This window comes from Manihot esculenta, chromosome 10 (genome assembly GCF_001659605.2).
Source record: "Manihot esculenta cultivar AM560-2 chromosome 10, M.esculenta_v8, whole genome shotgun sequence".
In the NCBI taxonomy this organism is placed as follows: Eukaryota; Viridiplantae; Streptophyta; class Magnoliopsida; order Malpighiales; family Euphorbiaceae; genus Manihot; species Manihot esculenta.
The window spans coordinates 7,215,314-7,233,992 of record NC_035170.2 but is presented as its reverse complement, the minus strand read 5'-3'; the positions used below and the strand labels follow the sequence as shown (position 1 = coordinate 7,233,992).

The 18,679-nt window shown below is 40.2% G+C and overlaps 2 protein-coding genes across 2 annotated transcripts; both read left to right on the top strand.

Annotated features, from left to right (window-relative positions):
- Positions 1-8,606: 8,606 nt before the first annotated feature.
- LOC122724806 (zinc finger MYM-type protein 1-like) lies at positions 8,607-9,872 on the top strand. Its single transcript, XM_043960660.1, has one exon. The coding sequence runs from the start codon at positions 8,607-8,609 to the stop codon at positions 9,870-9,872; it is 1,266 nt and encodes a 421-aa protein (XP_043816595.1).
- A 7,647-nt stretch (positions 9,873-17,519) lies between these two features.
- LOC110624154 lies at positions 17,520-18,494 on the top strand. The gene is made up of 2 exons (XM_021769275.2): positions 17,520-17,843; positions 17,928-18,494. Exons 1-2 carry the CDS (start codon positions 17,520-17,522, stop codon positions 18,492-18,494), a joined length of 891 nt encoding a protein of 296 aa, XP_021624967.2.
- The last annotated feature ends 185 nt before the right edge of the window (positions 18,495-18,679 follow it).

Here is an 18,679-nt window from a genome sequence, read left to right as displayed (position 1 = left end):
GTCAGCTGCTTCAGTCAGTGTCAGAGCTAGCCAGAGGTGAGTGGAATGACTCATGCTTTTAAATAAATAAATCAGTTTTGAGCATGTTCATGCATCACGGATGCCATGTGATATTTTAGGTTGTATGCATTAGAAATCACGAATATGTTGCATTGCATAATATGTTGTTGATGTGGATGAATGTTGAATGATCCATTAGCCCTCACATGTTATGACATGATGATATGATATGGAAGTCCAGATGTGGCCTGCACTACGCCCCTGGCACTATGTAAGAGAAAGACCGGAAGTGGCCTGGACTACGCCCCCGGCACCATGGAATATGTATGTTATGTTATGTTATGTATAAGAGAAAGACCAGGTGTGGCCTGCACTACGCCCCTGGCATGATTGGATTATGTAGAGGGCTAAATGGTGACAAGTTCATCCTTGATATGATTAGTTGTGATGTGATGCATTCCATGATAGCATGTGTTTTAAATGCTTTATGATTCTGCTCACTGGGCTCTAGTAGCTCACCCCTCTCCCAAATTCCCCAGGTTTGCAGGTACGGGTTAGACAGAGAAGTCAAGAAGAGTAATGAAGTCATATGTATGTGATAGTTAGAATGTGGACATGACAAATTGTATAATGATGTATAGATATGTAATGTAATAATATTGAGGTTAGAAGTGTGCTTGACCGTAATATGATGTAATCCCTTTTGAATCATGATCTTAATGTTATTGATGTCTATGTTTAGCCAACTCAACACATGTATATCGCCCATTGGGGGCATTGATGAGATCCCACAGAGGGGTTAGGTTTATGATTATGTATAAGTTCAGTGCATGCACAGGTTGAGTTTGGCATATGATAGAATGTATGAAAGAAAAGTTTTAAATTTTTATGTATGGTTGTTGATCATGTATGGGATTAAACAGGTTTACAGGTTACATGTCAGGCTTGCTACGGGTCCCGGCGGCCTTAAGCCGATCTGGATCCTAGTGCCGGTAGCGGTCCGATTTTGGGTCGTTACAGAGCTCTTCAGGACTTCCTCTTAAACATAACATAACATATCCAACTGTGCCAGGGGCGTAGAATGGGCCTCGACCTGGACTTTGTCTTACATCGTGCCAAGGGCATAGAATGGGCCTCAACCTGGACTTCCGTATCATACCATATCATATCATATCGAGGGCTAGTGGGTCATCCAATATCCATCCACAACAACAGCAAATTATGCAATGCATCATATTCGTGAATTCTAATGCTATACAACCTATTACATAACATGGCATTTGTGATGCATGAACAAGCTTAAAATTTTAGTTACTTTAAAAAAAATAGTTCAGTTCTACTCACCTCTGGCTGACGCTTGACTGACACTGAAGCAGCTGACTCACTGCTGGTCTCTTCGGTCTCTCAGGTCCTATCCTACACAGGTGGACTTAAATGAGGGACCAAACATTCTCTAACAAGACTCTAAACATCTCCCCAAAAACTCCCTAAAACATCATAAAACATGTACTCAAAACAAGCAAAGGAAGGCTGAGCAGGGGACTTTCGGTGACATGTTCGATGGCCGAAGGTCCCTACAGATCCGAAAGTCAAGCACTTTCGGGGGCAAGGTTCGGCGGCCTAAAACCTTCACAGACCCGAAAGTTACTAACCTTCGGGGGGGGGGGCAGGTTCGGCAGCCGAAACTCCCCTTCATATCCGAAAGTCCATGCTTTCGGGGGCATGTTAGGCGGCCAAAAGGCTGCCTCCTATGCAGGTTTGGCGGCCGAACCTTGCTTCGGCTGCCGAACCTGGGTTCTCCAGAATGGCAGAACCCGATTTCGCCCTAAGCATTCAGCCTCCAAAACTTCTCAAACTCTCACATCCTTTCCTCAAAACATGCATACTCACTCCAACAAGTAAAAGGGGTATGAAAACTAGCCTAAACCCCAATAAACAACAACAAAATATAAGAGGGAGCATACATTCATAAAAAACCCAACTCCAACCCTATAGCTCTAGATCCAACCATTACATGCATCTCTACCCCTTAATCCTTCATAAAACTTAATTAAAAACATAAGAGAGGTAAGGATCTAGGCTTACCTCTTGGAGATCTAGGAGTGACAGCAACCCCAACGTGGAGATGAGTCAAACGGTCTCCAAGGCTTCAAAAACTTGGGTTTAAGCTTAGATCTTCAAAGACAAGAGAAAACTCGTGAAAACATTGAAGGATTTAAAATAAAATCATAAAATCATCAAGGGGAGGGCAAGAACTCACCTTTGCCCGAAAATGGAGAGAAAACTCGCCCATTTTCGGACTGGAGGCCTCTTATAGGTGGCTGGCCAGACCACCTTCGGGGGCCGAAAGAGCTCCCGCGGTAGCACCATGTTCGACGGCCGAACATGAGGTTCGGCGGCCGAACCTGGGCTTATCCCTCAAAAATATTTTCTTTTCATTTTTAAAACTTTAACTCAAAAACTTATCATTAAAACCATGAAAAATATTTTGTAAAAACATATTTTACCCTTCCAGAGGTTCCGGTATCCGAGATTTCGGATTCCAGCGGAGATTCCGTCGGAAGGTTGGAATTCCGATACCGGAGTCTAGCCAGGTATTACAGCCGCGAGTTATCACGACAATGTTGGGCCATGTGGCAATGACCAGACACATAGGAAAGACAGTCCATTTTGAAGAAGAAAGATTCGTGCACCATAAACACACGGATCATCACCAAAAGACTCACCCTTCCCTTATCAAGGCGAGACTTGACAAGGGATTACCGTTGTCAAGGATAAGCCAGCATATCTTTATTATGCCTGTAATCACAAGATTCCTACTTATTAGCTAGCAATGTCCTATATCAAGCATACGACCACATCACTGTCGGATTATCAGAAAGATATCATATTCATCTCTACCTCTAGTAGTATAAAAAAGAGGAGCACCACATAAACAAAGGTACGCTATTCTCTAAGACTACTCTTACTCTAAGTAATCCATTATATTCTCTCTATTCTCCAAGATACTAACTTGAGCATTGGAGTGGCTATTGTGGATACCCACCACTATCTCACATTTTCTCTCTTACAAGTTCTAGCCAATCAGAGCATTATTCCATTCTGGCCACATCACCTATCTTATCTCAGACACATCAAATAGTAATGATAAGAAGTTGAAAAATCATATACAAATAGTGATAATAAAAAAAATAAAAAAAATAAATTGTATTTGTTTGAAGATATTAAAACATTATTAAATATAAAAATATAATTTAAAAATAAAAACAAGTATATATGTGCCACTTGGCATACATATACAAATTTAAGTGTGCCACTTATTACAACCATATAAACTCAAATATAATATTTGTCAAATTTTTTAAATCTATTTTAGAATCCACATATATATATATATATATATATATATATATTGATATACGTTAGAATGTGAACATAATCTCTACATAATTATAGAAGATTATATTATAGACTAATTGATTGATAGAGGATTATTAGGAGTTGTCTTAACAAGACCTTGTAATCTATATATATACCCACTTACTCCAATAGAAAAAAAATATTGAAATTGCCCAATTATTCCTTATCTTATTACATGGTATCAAAGCTATTCTCGTAGAGATTTAATTTTTTTCTCTTCCGTCAAGTTTTAAATTTTTGGAGACTTAGAGCTTCTGTTCTTTTGTGTTACCCATCTAGAGTAATATTTGTTTATCACCGTCCACCTAGGAAGGACGCTGAAGTCGCCTTGAAGCCCCCTTGTCAGATCAGTGGTTCATTTGCCGTTTGGGTATTCGGTGGAGGTATTTTTTGATACTGTTCATTGGGTTAGATTCTGTTATTTTCCTTTAATTCGTTTGAAGGTATAGGAGTATAGGGTTTTAGTTGAAATGGTTTCTGACAGTAAGACCCATATTATTAAAATTATCCCAACATCTTCAGTAGCGGCTGAGACAGGTAAAACATGTCTTATTTCCTCTTCATATAAATGGGTTATTGATTCGGGTGCCACAGATTACATGATAGGTAGTCCTCATATTTTTACTAGCTTTCGATCTCATAAAACACCTTCTCCTGTTATTATAGCTGATGGGTCAACCTATAATATTGAGGGTTCTTAGACTGTTAAACCTACTCATTCTATTACCTTATCATCTGTGCTAAGTTTACCTAATCTTGCCTTTAATTTAATCTCTGTGAGTAAACTTACTAAAGACCTAAAGTTTCTTTTTTTTCCTGATTATTGTCTCATTCAAGATCTTGTGATGAAGCAGATTATTGGTAAAGGACATGTATCTGGGGGTCTCTAAATTTTGAATGCATGAGTGCCTCAATATGTTGCATGCTCCAGTGTCGTGTCTCCGTTTGAAGCACATTGTCGATTGGGACATCCTTCTTTACCGATTTTAAAGAAACTATGCCCTCAATTTTATGAGGTATCTTTACTGGAATGTGAGTCATGTCATTTTGCAAAATATCATCAAAGCTCTTTAAGTCCTAGAGTCAATAAACGAGCTGAGTCGGCTTTTGAATTAGTTCATTCAGATGTTTGGGGCCTATGTCCGGTTGGATCTAAGATTGGATTCAGATATTTTATCACTTTTGTGGATCATTACTCTAGAATGACTTGGATTTATTTTATGAAGCATCGTTTAGAAGTGTTTTCTCATTTTTCTACCTTTTATGCTGAAATCAAGACTCAATTTAATATTTCTGTGAAAATTTTACGAAGCGACAATGCTAAAGAACATATGTCAGAATCATTCCAGACTTATATGACTCAACATGATATTCTTCACCAATCGTCATGTGTTGATACACTCGCTCAAAATGGGGTAGCTGAAAGAAAGAATCGACATCTCCTTGAGACTGCTAGAGCTTTATTGTTTCAAATGCAAGTTCCTAAACAATTTTGGGCTGATGCTATCTCTACTGCATGCTTTCTCATTAATCGCATGCCCTCCACAGTACTAAACGGTAATACTCCTTATAATGTCCTCTTCCTAAGAAGCTGTTATTTCCTCTCGAACCACAACTGTTTGACAGTACTTGCTATGTTCGGGATACCAGACCTTATGTGACTAAACTTGATCCTAAAGTTTTGAAGTGTGTTTTTTTGGGATATTCTCGCCTTCAGAAGAGGTATCGGCATTACTCTCCAGACCTCAACAAGTATCTGTTCTCAACAGATGTAGTCTTTTCCGAGCAAGTTTCTTTTTATCCTGTTGTACAAACCTCTTCTGTTCAAGAGGATGATGATGAGTGGCTCATCTATAGAATCATATATGATGATGGGACCTCTTCGAGTATGCCTTCTGTTGTACAATCTGATGGTAACATTCCTCCTAATACTCAGCCTCCTATTAAACCGTCAGTTGTTCAAGTTTACTCTCGGAGACCAGTACTTGATGATATATGTCCTGCACTAGAATCTTTTTCACCATCAGATCCACCACCGAGTGACCTTGACCTCCCCATTAGTCTTCGTAAAAGTAAACGACAATGTAAATCTATCTATTCTGTTGCTAACTTTTTGTCTTATGATCACTTGTCTCCTTCTTCTACCTCCTTAATTGTCTCTCTAGATTCCATTTCTTTGCCTAAAATAGTTAAAGAGGCCCTGCCTCATTCTGGATGGCGTGATACAATGTTTGAGGAGATTAAGACTCTAAATGAAAATCATACTTGGAAACTAGTTGATTTACTATTTAGTAAGAAGGTTGTGGGCTGTAAATGGGTTTTTGCCATCAAAGTCAATCCAGATAGCTCCATAGCGAGGCTTAAGGCTCGTCTTATCGCCAAAGGTTATGCCCAAACCTATGGCGTTGACTATTCTGACACTTTTTCTCCTGTGGTAAAAATGACCTCAGTTTGCTTATTCATCTCCCTAGCTGCTTCTCAGCATTGGCCTTTACACCAATTAGATATCAAGAATGCATTTTTACATGGCGACCTCTAAGAGGAGGTGTATATGGAATAACCACCAGGATTTATTGCTCAGAGGGAGTATAGAAAAGTCTACCATTTAAAGAAATCTTTGTATAATTTGAAGCAGAGTCCCCGTGCATGGTTTGGCAAGTTCAGTGAAGTTGTTCAAAAATTTAGGTTGAAAAAAAGCAAGTGTGACTATTCATTCTTCTATAGAAATTCAGATACTAGTATTATTCTCATTGTTGTATATGTTGATGATATTGCTATTACAAGGAATGATAGTACAAGGATCTTTTCTCTAAAAAACTACTTGCATGCGAGTTTTCACACCAAAGACTTGGGTTAGCTTAAGTATTTCTTAGGAGTCGAAGTCTTGAGGAGTAAAAGAGGAATTTTCCTGTCTGAAAAGAAGTATGTCCTTGACTTACTTGCAGAAACTGAGAAGATGAGAGCTAAACTATGTAGCACACCAATGATTCCTAATATATGTCTTACAAAAGATGACAGAGACCCTTATGATGATCCAGAGAGGTACAGAAGGTTGGTTGGAAAGCTGAACTACCTTATGGTGATGACTCGGCCAGATATTACTTTTGCAGTAAGCGTTGTAAGCTAATTCATGTCTGCACCTATGGTGAAGCATTAGGCCGCTCTAGAAAAAATTATATGTTATCTAAAAGGGACTCCTAGACTCAGTATACTCTACAGAGATCATGGACATACTGCAATTTAGTGTTTTTCTGATACTGACTGGGCAGGATTCAAAAGTGATAGAAGGTTGACTATAGGCTACTGTGTATTTGTCGGAGGAAACCTAGTGTCTTGGAAAAGTAAGAAGCAAAATGTGGTATCCAGATTCAATGCCGAGTCAGAATACAAGGTCATGGCTCAATCCACTTGTGAAAATTCTGTGGATAAATCATCTGTTGAAGGAAGTTGGTATGGATATTGCATCACCCGCGAAATTTTGGTGTGACAATCAGACTGCTCTTCACATTACTTCCAATCCAGTATACTATGAACGGACTAAGCATATTGAAGTTGATTGTCATTTCATCCGTCAGAAGATTCAAGAAAATTTAATCTCTATTAGTCATGTGAAGACATGAGAGCAACTGGATGATCTATTCACCATAACTTTAAATGGGCCTTGAATAGAATATATTTTTAATAAATTGAGAACGATAAATATCTAAAATCCAACTTGAAAAGTAGTGTTAGAGTGTGAATATAATATGTACATAATTATAGGAAATTACATAATCATAGGCTAATTGATTGATAAAGGATTATTAGGAGTTATCTTAATAAGCAGGGGTGGAGGGATGGTACGGCAAGGGGGGGCACGTGCCGTACCGGCGACCGAAAAATGCTTTAAAGGGGGATGAAGGTGCCGCAGCGGTGCAGCCTGTGGTGCCGCAGCAGTGCAGTTGCAGCGTTTTGGTTTAGAGGATGAAGAAGAAGGAAGGCGGCTGGAAATAATAGAAGTTTGAATGTTTTATTTTTTTTTTTAGGGTTCTTCAAAACGACGTCGTTTTGAAGATTTTATTTAAAAAAATAAATAAATTAAACGGCGCCGTTTTGTAGCCTTAAATAGAAAAAAAATAAAAGTTAAAACGTATATATACATATGCAGAAGCCTAAGTTCAACGCCACAACACCAATATCAAAGCAAAGAACGAATATCAAGGCCACAACTCAGCCTGCCTCTGCCAGTCTGCCTGCAACCTACCTGCCTGTCTCCTCGCCTGTGCTACTGTGCCGCCGGAATCCGCCGCCGGTCAGATGAGTCTGCTTTTTTTTTTTTTTTTGTTATTTGTTTAATTAATTAAATGTTCAATTTATTAGGGTTTATTCAATTACAATTAGTGATTAATTATCAATTTATTGAATAAATTAGTTACAATCATATTATAATTATTGTGTGTTTTACATACTTTTGAAATTGATGTTAAATTGTTTAAATTTGTTCAATTAATTGAGTATTTAATTTAGGGTTTATTAAATTAAAATTAGGGATTAATCATGAATATGTTGAATAAATTAGTTACCAATCATATTGTTTAATGTTTATGTGTTTTACATACTCTTGAAATTGATGTTAAATTGTTAATTATGATACTAATTATGTATGTTTGTGTGTTATACATAAATTTAGGTTTTATTTAAATTTAGATATTGAGAAATTTAAATTGAATTTTATACACAAACTATTAAGTTAATTTAATTGTTAAGTTAATTCCTAATCTACTAAACCCTCTTAATTTTTTTCAAGAAAAGAAGAAATCATAATACAATAAAGGAGAATATTGTGGAATGCTTCTAGTATTCCACAACCAAACAAAAGTTCAAAAATAAAACAATAACAGAAAGAAAATTGTACCAATAAAAAGCACTCTCACTGCCCAAGAACGAGTAAAACCCCAACTCCACATAGAAAATTACTTCATTGAAAACAGTAGAATAAAAACAACAAATAAATTCTAATTAAATGTGAATTACTAATAGTAGGTAACCTTTTATACTTTAATTGAAATATACTGTATAATTTTGGTAGGCCACTGACGAATTTATGTCAAGTACATAAGAAACTTAAATAGTTAAATTGATAGTCTTTGATGAATGTGTAATTGATTTTAATATTTTATTTATTTATTTAAATAGGAATTACAATAATGATCGACAAATATTTTACCAAACTACCAAAAAATTCAGAACCTTTAAATTCAAAACCAAAGGAGAAAGTTGCTTTTGTTGAGAAAGAAAGTCTTGCATCAGATGATGATATTATTGGTGATCCTGGACTGCGAAAACCAATTGATAGTTACCCATTTGAAATTAGAGATTCATTGAGGAGAAGATACTTAGCTAAAGGCCCTTGTCAACCAGTTGGGCATGAATTTCCATTCACTCTTAGTCGCGAAAAGAATCGAAGGTTTCAAGTTGCTTGGTTCAAGGATTATGAATGGTTAGAGTATAGTGTATCTAAAGACAAAGCTTATTGTTTATATTGTTATTTGTTTGCAAATAACAATAGAAGTGGGGGAAATGTTTTTACTGAGATTGGTTTTAATAACTGGAAAGATGAAAGACGTGCATTTGTCAATCATGAAGGAAGTCCTGGTAGCTCACATAGTGGTTGTAGAATGAAGGTCGAGCAATATTATAATCAAAGAGGGAATGTGAATCAGCTATTGACAAGACAAACTGCTGCTATGGAAGATGATTATCGCACTCGATTGTCAATGGTTGTAAGTGTTGCTCGAATACTTTTAGAGGAAGGTTTGCCTTTTAGAGGACATGATGAATCTGCGGAGTCACTCCACCGAGGTAATTTTCTAGAACATATTAGTTGGGTATGCAAGAGAGAAGAAAATGTAAATAAAGTGATGGGAAAGAATGCTCCAGGAAATAATCAATTGACTTCTCCTACGATTCAAAGGGATATTATTGAATGTTGTGCAATGGAAACGAGAAAGATCATATTGAATGAGCTAGGGGAGAAGAAGTTTGCTCTTTTGGTTGATGAAGCCCGAGATTGTTCAGTAAAGGAGCAAATGTCTTTGGTGTTGAGATTTGTTAATGACAAAGGAATGGTTTTGGAACGTTTTCTTGGATTGGTTCATGTGAATGAGACTTCTGCAAAAGTTCTAAAAAATGCTATTGATACTTTTTTTGCCAAGCATGATTTATCACTTGCAAAACTCAGAGGGCAAGGTTACGATGGAGCTGCAAACATGAGCGGTGAATTTAATGGGTTAAAAACACTCATTCTAAAAGAAAACAAAAATGCACATTATATTCATTGTTTTGCCCACCAACTTAAGTTAGTTGTTGTGACTGCTTCACATGAATCAGAGAGTGTAGGTGATTTCTTTGAAACATTGTCAATGATAGTGAATACAATTGGAGCTTCATGCAAAAGAAAGGATTCTCTTTGAGAAATACACAATGAGGAAGTGTTGAATCAAGTGGAGATAGGTGAGATTTCAACTGGAAGAGGTCAGAATCAAGAAATAAGTTTAGCTCGGCTGTAACGACCCAGAAACCGATACTCCTCTGTAACGGCCCAAACCGCTACCGGCGCTAGGATCCAGATCGGCTTAAGGCCGCCGGGACCCGTAGCAAGCCGAACATACTTCCTATTACCTGGTCAAATCTCATACATGATCAAAACTTTAATATAAAAACTGTAACATAAGATGTATAGACCGAGCTTGACCTGTATGCGATATAACTGGAAACATAAAGAACCCCCTACTAGAGCCCTCATCAAAACTCTAGCTGGGTCAACATAACATACATCAAGCCGGAGTCACATCCAAAGAACTAGAACCTAACCTGTGCATGCATCAAATCACAAACATAAGACCTCTACTAGGGTCCTCATCAAACTCTAAAGTGGTAAACAATACATGCCACCAATTTGGTTCAAACTCAACTCAACACTAAACATAACATACATTATGTATTAAACAGGGACTAACCAAGTCTTAGGACCAAGCACAGTACTAATATATAAACCAATCTCTACTATGCTTGCATTACATTACATTATCTTACAATCCATTATATCAATTTATAATACATGTCCACACTAAAGCACTAATCTATTACATAAGCACAACCTTAACTCTTGAGACTTCCCGATCGACCTCAAACCTGCAACACTGGAGTTAGGGGAGAGGGGTGAGCTAAAAAGCCCAGTGAGTAGAAACAGAAAAACAGTTCATTAATTATATGCTTTCATGAAATGCGTCACAGCACAAATATTTCACATAACGGATTGGACATGACCACCAAAACTCCCTCTGACTGTAACATAACATGGTGCCTGGCCCTTCGGGCTCCTCAGGACTTCATTATGCCCGGCCATTCGGGCTCCTCAGGACTTCATTATGCCCGGCCCTTCGGGCTCCTCAGGACTTCATTATGCCCGGCCCTTCGGGCTCCTCAGGACTTCATTAACATAACATAGCTAGGGCTATTGGGGTCGCTTTGGTCCATCCACATCAACAGTAAATAATGCAATGCGTCATATTCGTGGAACTAGTGCAATCAACCTATTACATATAAACATGATGCATGAACATGCTTTAGGCATTTGAATTTCGTAAAATAAAAGATTAAGTTTAGTTCTACTCACCTCTGGCAGACGCTGAACTGACTCTGCAATTGCTAACACTGATGGCCTCCTCGGTCCCTCGGGTCCGATCCTACACAGGTGGACTCGAATGAGGTGCCAAACACACTCAAACAACTCATAAACAACTCCCCAAAAACCCCCTAAAACATCACTTAAACATGCATAGAAAACAACCTTGAAAAGGCTGGACAGGGCACTTTTGGCGGCACCTTCGGCGGCCGAACCCTCTCTCTAGAGACGAAACTCGGGCACTTTCAGCGGCACCTTCGGCGGCCGAAAGTCCCTCTCTAGAGATGAAAGTCAGGCACTTTCGGCGGCCGAACCTTCCTTCAGCGGCCAAAAGTCTGCTTTCAAGTCAAAACTCAACTTTCGGGGGCAAGGTTAGGCGGCCAAACCATGCATCCATAGGCAGGTTCGGCGGCCGAACCTGAGTTCATCCAGAACTCAGCCTCTTATGCATTGAAGCCTCCCAAACCTTCCAAACACCCCAAAGAAGCACCCAACTTCCTAAAAACATGCATAAACCCTTAACCATGCACAAAGGAGCTTAAACAAACTTAAACTCCAACAAAGAACATCAAAAAGCATACTTAACTAGCTTATGACCCACATAAGCCAAAACCATCAAAACCACTCAAAACCTCACTTGCTCTTTCCCAATCATGCATACACTCTCCCACATGCATAACTAGCTTAAACCTTCAACATAACATCACATAAACAGGCATAAGCATACATTGGGCATAAAACCCACATAAACTTAAACATGCATATCTACCCATTAAAACTCCAATAAACTTACTTAAAACTTTATTAAAACACAAAGGAAGCAAAGATCTACACTTACCTCTTGAAGATCGAGGGGTGGTGCGATCCCTAACTCGGAGGGTGGAGGATCCAAGCTCCAAAAGCCTCCACGCTCCCAAAACTCCTATTTAAGCTTCAAATCTTCAAACACAAGGGTAGAACTCATGAAAACTTGAGGGATGGGTAGAGAAAACATGAAAATGATCAAAGGAAGGCAAAGACTCATCTAAGCTCGAGAATGGGGAGAAAACTCGCCCATTTCCGATTTGAGGGCTCTTTATAGGTGGCCTGGTCAAAGACCTTCGGCAGCCTAACGTGCCCTCTAAACTCATGCATGTTCGGCGGCCAAACTTGAGGTTCGGCGGCCGAACCTTGGCTCGCTCAAACAAAGCTTTTGGAGGCCAAAAGCGCTCCCAAAACCTTTCCATGTTCGGCGGCCGAACTTCACTTTCGGCGGCCGAACCTGGCAAATGCCTCCTTGGTCTTTTCTTTTCAAAACTCAATTCTTTTCCATTTAAAACCATGAAATCAGTAAAAATATTTTAGAAAACACATTTTATCCCTCTAGAAGCCTCTGGCATCGACAGAATTCCCGATTCCAACGGAGATTCCGCCGGAAGGTAGGGATTCCGATGCCGGAAATCTAGCCGGGTATTACATTCTTCCCCCCTTTAAGAACATTCGTCCCCGAATGTTCCACAAACAAACAGGCATTCTCAAATCATAACATCAAGCAAGCAAACAAGCAAGCAAACCTAAAAACCTTTCTCTAAAGAGAGACACAGATACTGCTGGAGCAAGAACTCCCGGGTCTCCCAAGCACACCTTATCCCAAAAGAAACACCTTAGCAGTACCCAACCTACTCCTGAACTCCACTGGCTTCCGCTGCGCTTCTCTGATTCTTACTCTTTTCTCTTCATCTCTTCATCTTTACTAACTGTCTCCTTCTCACTGCTAACCCAAAACTAACTCTAACTCTCACAGGTAGTACCCGGATTTCAGATCTATCTTGGAAAACAATCAGCTCCTACTAACTGTTCCAATAGATCATCAATCCTGCATGGGAATACCTGCCCTTGGTAGTGACCTTGGTCAACTGCTTACAGTCGTTACAAAGTCTCAAGGATTCATCCTTCTTTTCCCACCACCACACTGGAACAATCCAGGGTGAGGTACTAGGTCGGATAAAACCCCTGTCTACCAAGTCTCGCCTCTACTCTGACTACTACCTTTCTCTATGCTGGCGCCATCCTGTAGGGGAGAATAGAAATGGTTCTAGGTCCAGACACCACTCCTATTCCAAACTCTATCCCCCTGACAGGTGGTAAACCTGACAGCCTGCCTGGGAAGACATCTAAGACTCTCTCTCAACAACTGGCACTGAGGCTGGTTCCCTGACCTGACTGCTAAACTCTCAACAAGAGCTCGAACCCTCTAACAACCCCTCCTACGCACCCTACGAACCTGACAGGCTAACATCAAACCTCTAGGCATCCCTACTGTGTCCCCTCAGCAAACCACCTCTGACCCATCCTGTCCTCAGAATCCGACTACCTTGTTTCTACAGACCAAGATAGCACCACGAGCAGAAACCAATCCATCCCTCGATTGACGTCCAGACAGTCAAGTCTAGGACCTCAAAGTCGGGTGGAAGGCATCTACTCTCAACTGACACTAAACTGGACCGGCAGACTGACTCTGCCACAGATGGATCACACTTGGGTCCACTGACCCAAAGAGAACACTCTAGCCCAGAAGCTATTAACTCAACCTCTCGATGGCTCCTAGAGCAACTAAAGAAAGAGAAACTCCAGGGTTCACAAAACATACACATCAGAACATTCAAAAGTGAGCGTACTTGGCACCACCATGTTCGATGTGTCTGCCTCCTACTGAGCTTGGGTGAAAATCCGAGCTGAAGCTGACGGACCTTCTCCACGGGAACCTTCAAAAGAAAAGGCTGACCCTCTTCCTCTGCCTCGACCACTAACCTGAACCATGGCTGGAGCTGCTGGCTGAGCCGTTATACCTGAAGTTGCCCGCTGAGACTGTGCCAACCAGGGCGTAATGGGACACTCACGTACCATGTGTCCTTCCTGACCGCATCTAAAACATAGATTAGTCCCAATCAGACAGACTCCCTTATGCGGCCTTCCGCACCTCATGCATCTTGAACTGCCTGAGCCAGAGCTTGAGCCGCCAAAACCCAGACTAGCCTTCAAATTCTTCCAGAACTTCTTCTTCGACCTTCTGAGGCCTCTGCCCCACTTCTTACTTTTCGTGGAGGCTGTACTCAGAGTGGAGGGATCTATCCCTCCTGAACATGAAATTCTGGAATCCTGAGTCTGAGCATCCTCCTGAGAATCTCCCATACCTTCTTCTGGCACTCTGATTCTCAAACTGACATCTCTTCTCTGAACATCCAACTCCACTTCCCTCATACTAGCTGACATCCTTCTTGGAGCCATTCCTTCTCTGCTTACATCAAAAGACCTTCCAGGGTCCCTTGACGTTCCCCATCTGCTGACTCCCCATGACTGCGCTCTTGGCAGAACAGGGGGAAAGGTGTCCATACCTTCTCTCTCAGAAGGAACTCCAGTCGATTCCACAGATCGACGAGCACCTCGCATTCTGGCTCCTCTGAAGAACAACACACAAGCATACAATCAATCATTAGCATCATACGGTTCATAAGAAAACACATGAACCTGCAACATACATAGCATAACATACATAACATTAATGCACATGCATAAAATCATGGCATTTCACATCATCATTCATACAAGACAGGACGCTACATCCTATCCTAGTGGACATGATTTTTACCTATTGTGCTTGCCCTTCTATGACCTCTAAACCAACCTCTTTCCGATGTGGGATATCTCTAATCCTTGAGCATCTTTGCTCAACACACCGTACTGATGAGGCCCTATGCTCTGATACCACTTTGTAACGACCCGGAAACCGATACTCCTCTGTAACGGCCCGAACCGCTATCGGCGCTAGGATCCAGATCGGCTTAAGGCCGCCGAGACCCGTAGCAAGCCGAACATACCTCCTATTACCTGGTCAAATCCCATACATGATCAAAACTTTAACATAAAAACTGTAAAATAAGATGTATAGACCGAGCTTGACCTGTATGCGACATAACTGGAAACATAAAGAATCCCCTACTAGAGCCCTCATCAAAACTCTAGCTGGGTCAACATAACATACATCAAGCCGGAGTCACATCCAAAGAACTAGAACCTAACCTGTGCATGCATCAAACCACAAACATAAGACCTCTACTAGGGTCCTCATCAAACTCTAAAGTGGTAAACAATACATGCCACCAGTTTGGTTCAAACTCAACTAAACACTAAACATAACATATATCATGTATTAAATAGGGACTAACCAAGTCTTAGGGCCAAGCACAGTACTAATACATAAACCAATCTCTACTATGCTTGCATTACATTACATTATCTTACAATCCATTATATCAATTTATAATACATGTCCACACTAAAGCACTAATCTATTACATAAGCACAACCTTAACTCTTGAGACTTACCGATCGACCTCAAACCTGCAACACTGGGGTTAGGGGAGAGGGGTGAGCTAAAAAGCCCAGTGAGTAGAAACAGAAAAACAGTTCATTAATTATATGCTTTCATGAAATGCGTCACAGCACAAACATTTCACATAACGGATTGGACATGACCACCAAAACTCCCTCTGACTGTAACATAACATGGTGCCCGGCCCTTCGGGCTCCTCAGGACTTCATTATGCCCGGCCCTTCAGGCTCCTCAGGATTTCATTAACATAACATAGCTAGGGCTATTGGGGTCGCCTTGGTCCATCCACATCAACAGTAAATAATGCAATGCGTCATATTCGTGGAACTAGTGCAATCAACCTATTACATATAAACATGATGCATGAACATGCTTTAGGCATTTGAATTTCGTAAAATAAAAGATTAAGTTTAGTTCTACTCACCTCTGGCAGACGCTGAACTGACTCTGCAACTGCTAACACTGATGGCCTCCTCAGTCCCTCGGGTCCGATCCTACACAGGTGGACTCGAATGAGGTGCCAAACACACTCAAACAACTCATAAACAACTCCCCAAAAACCCCCTAAAACATCACTTAAACATGCATAGAAAACAACCTTGAAAAGGCTGGACAGGGCACTTTCGGCGGCACCTTCGACGGCCGAACCCTCTCTCCAGAGACGAAACTCGGGCACTTTCGGCGGCACCTTCGGCGGCCGAAAGTCCCTCTCCAGAGACGAAAGTCAGGCACTTTCGGCGGCCGAACCTTCCTTCGGCGGCCGAAAGTCTGCTTTCAAGCCAAAACTCAACTTTCGGGGGCAAGGTTAGGCGGCCAAACCATGCATCCATAGGCAGGTTCGGCGGCCGAAACTACCTTCGGCGGCCGAACCTGAGTTCATCCAGAACTCAGCCTCTTATGCATTCAAGCCTCCCAAACCTTCCAAACACCCCAAAGAAGCACCCAACTTCCTAAAAACATGCATAAACCCTTAACCATGCACAAAGGAGCTTAAACAAACTTAAACTCCAACAAAGAACATCAAAAAGCATACTTAACTAGCTTATGACCCACATAAGCCAAAACCATCAAAACCACTCAAAACCTCACTTGCTCTTTCCCAATCATGCATACACTCTCCCACATGCATAACTAGCTTAAACCTTCAACATAACATCACATAAACAGGCATAAGCATACATTGGGCATAAAACCCACATAAACTTAAACATGCATATCTACCCATTAAAACTCCAATAAACTTACTTAAAACTTCATTAAAACACAAAGGAAGCAAAGATCTACACTTATCTCTTGAAGATCGAGGGGTGGTGCGATTCCTAACTCAGAGGTGTGGAGGATCCAAGCTCCAAAAGCCTCCACGCTCCCAAAACTCCTATTTAAGCTTCAAATCTTTAAACACAAGGGTAGAACTCATGAAAACTTGAGGGATGGGTAGAGAAAACATGAAAATGACCAAAGGAAGGCAAAGACTCACCTGAGCTCGAGAATGGGGAGAAAACTCGCCCATTTCCGATCTGAGGGCTCTTTATAGGTGTCCTGGTCAAAGACCTTCGGCAGCCTAACGTGCCCCCTAAACTCATGCATGTTCGGCGGCCGAACTTGAGGTTCGGCGGCCAAACCTTGGCTCGCTCAAACAAAGCTTTCGGAGGCCAAAAGCGCTCCCAAAACCTTTCCATGTTCGGCGGCCGAACTTCACTTTCGGCGGCCGAACCTGGCAAATGCCTCCTTGGTCTTTTCTTTTCAAAACTCAATTCTTTTCCATTTAAAACCATGAAATCAGTAAAAATATTTTAGAAAACACATTTTACCCCTCTAGAAGCCTCTGGCATCGACAGAATTCCCGATTCCAACGGAGATTCCGCCGGAAGGTAGGGATTCCGATGCCGAAAATCTAGCCGGGTATTACATCGGCCTGGTGATACACGTTGGGGTTCTCACTACACAACAATAGTTAGACTTTTTGACATATGGAATTCAGTTGAAAGAGTGTTGTTGGCAATAAACAAACTAGGTGAAAGTCTTAAAATCCGACAGTCTGCTGGGGGTGTGTTTGATAAGATGGATTGTTTTCAATTTGTTTTCATTGGAAAGTTCATGATGAAGATTTTAGGAATTACAAATACCCTATCAAAGATTCTGCAAGCAAGAGATCAAAATATAGGATATGCACTCAATATGATTAATGTTGTGAAAAATAAGTTGCAAGAATTGAGGGAAGATGGTTGGGATAATTTATTGAAAGAAGTAACTGAATTTTGTGAAGGACATTCTATTGATGTGCCTAATATGGAGAATTTTGTTCATGGTCGATCTCAAAAAAGGCTTAAGGGTGGAGAACCAATGACATATCTTCATCATTTTCGGATCGATATCTTCATAAAGGTATTTACTTTTACCTTATTTTAAAAGCATTGATAATTATTTAATTATATAATATAATTCAACCTTTAATTTATATGATATTAGGTAATTGATGTTATTGCAATGGAAATGGATAAACACTTCACTGAGACAAATACAAAGCTACTTAGATGTGTGATGTGTTTGGATCCTTCAAATTCTTTTGCAAATTTTGATCATGTCCGCTTATTGCAACTAGCTAAGTTGTATTCAAATGATTTTAGTTCCACTGATATAATTGAGCTTGACCATCAACTTCAAAATTATATCTGTGATATGAGATCAAATGAGATATTCTCAAATATTTCCAATCTTGGAGATCTTGCAAAGAAGATGGTGGAGATAAATTACCACACTTATTTTCCTTTAGTCTACCGACTAATCGAGTTAGCGTTGATATTGCCGGTTGGAACAGCTAGTGTGGAAAGAACTTTTTCGGCGATGAATGTGGTGAAGATTGATTTACGCAACCGATTAGGAGATGACTTACTATCAGACTGTTTGGTGTGTTACTTTGAGAAAGAAATTTTTAGGAGTATCGATGATGAAGTGATTATGCAATCTTTTCAAAACTTGGCGTCTAGAAGAAACCAATTGCGATCACTAAAAATTCGTCGACCAAATCCTTGTTAGATGTATAAATAATAGATTTATTTTGTTCGGTGAAAAATATTGGATTTGTTATCTATAAAATTATATTGGATCTATTGTGTTGGATAAACATGTTAAATCATTTGGAAAATGTCCATATTTTAGGAATGTTTTGCTAAAATTTCGGTAAATTATTAATGTCGCGCTAAGTCAGTGGTGCCCTATCA

Coding starts and splice junctions, on each gene's coding strand:
- LOC122724806 (XM_043960660.1), top strand. CDS start 8,607: ATGATCGACAAATATTTTACCAAACTACCAAAAAATTCAGAACCTTTA.
- LOC110624154 (XM_021769275.2), top strand. CDS start 17,520: ATGGATTGTTTTCAATTTGTTTTCATTGGAAAGTTCATGATGAAGATT. Junction 17,844..17,927: donor GGATCGATATCTTCATAAAG/GTATTTACTTTT, acceptor ATATGATATTAG/GTAATTGATGTTATTGCAAT.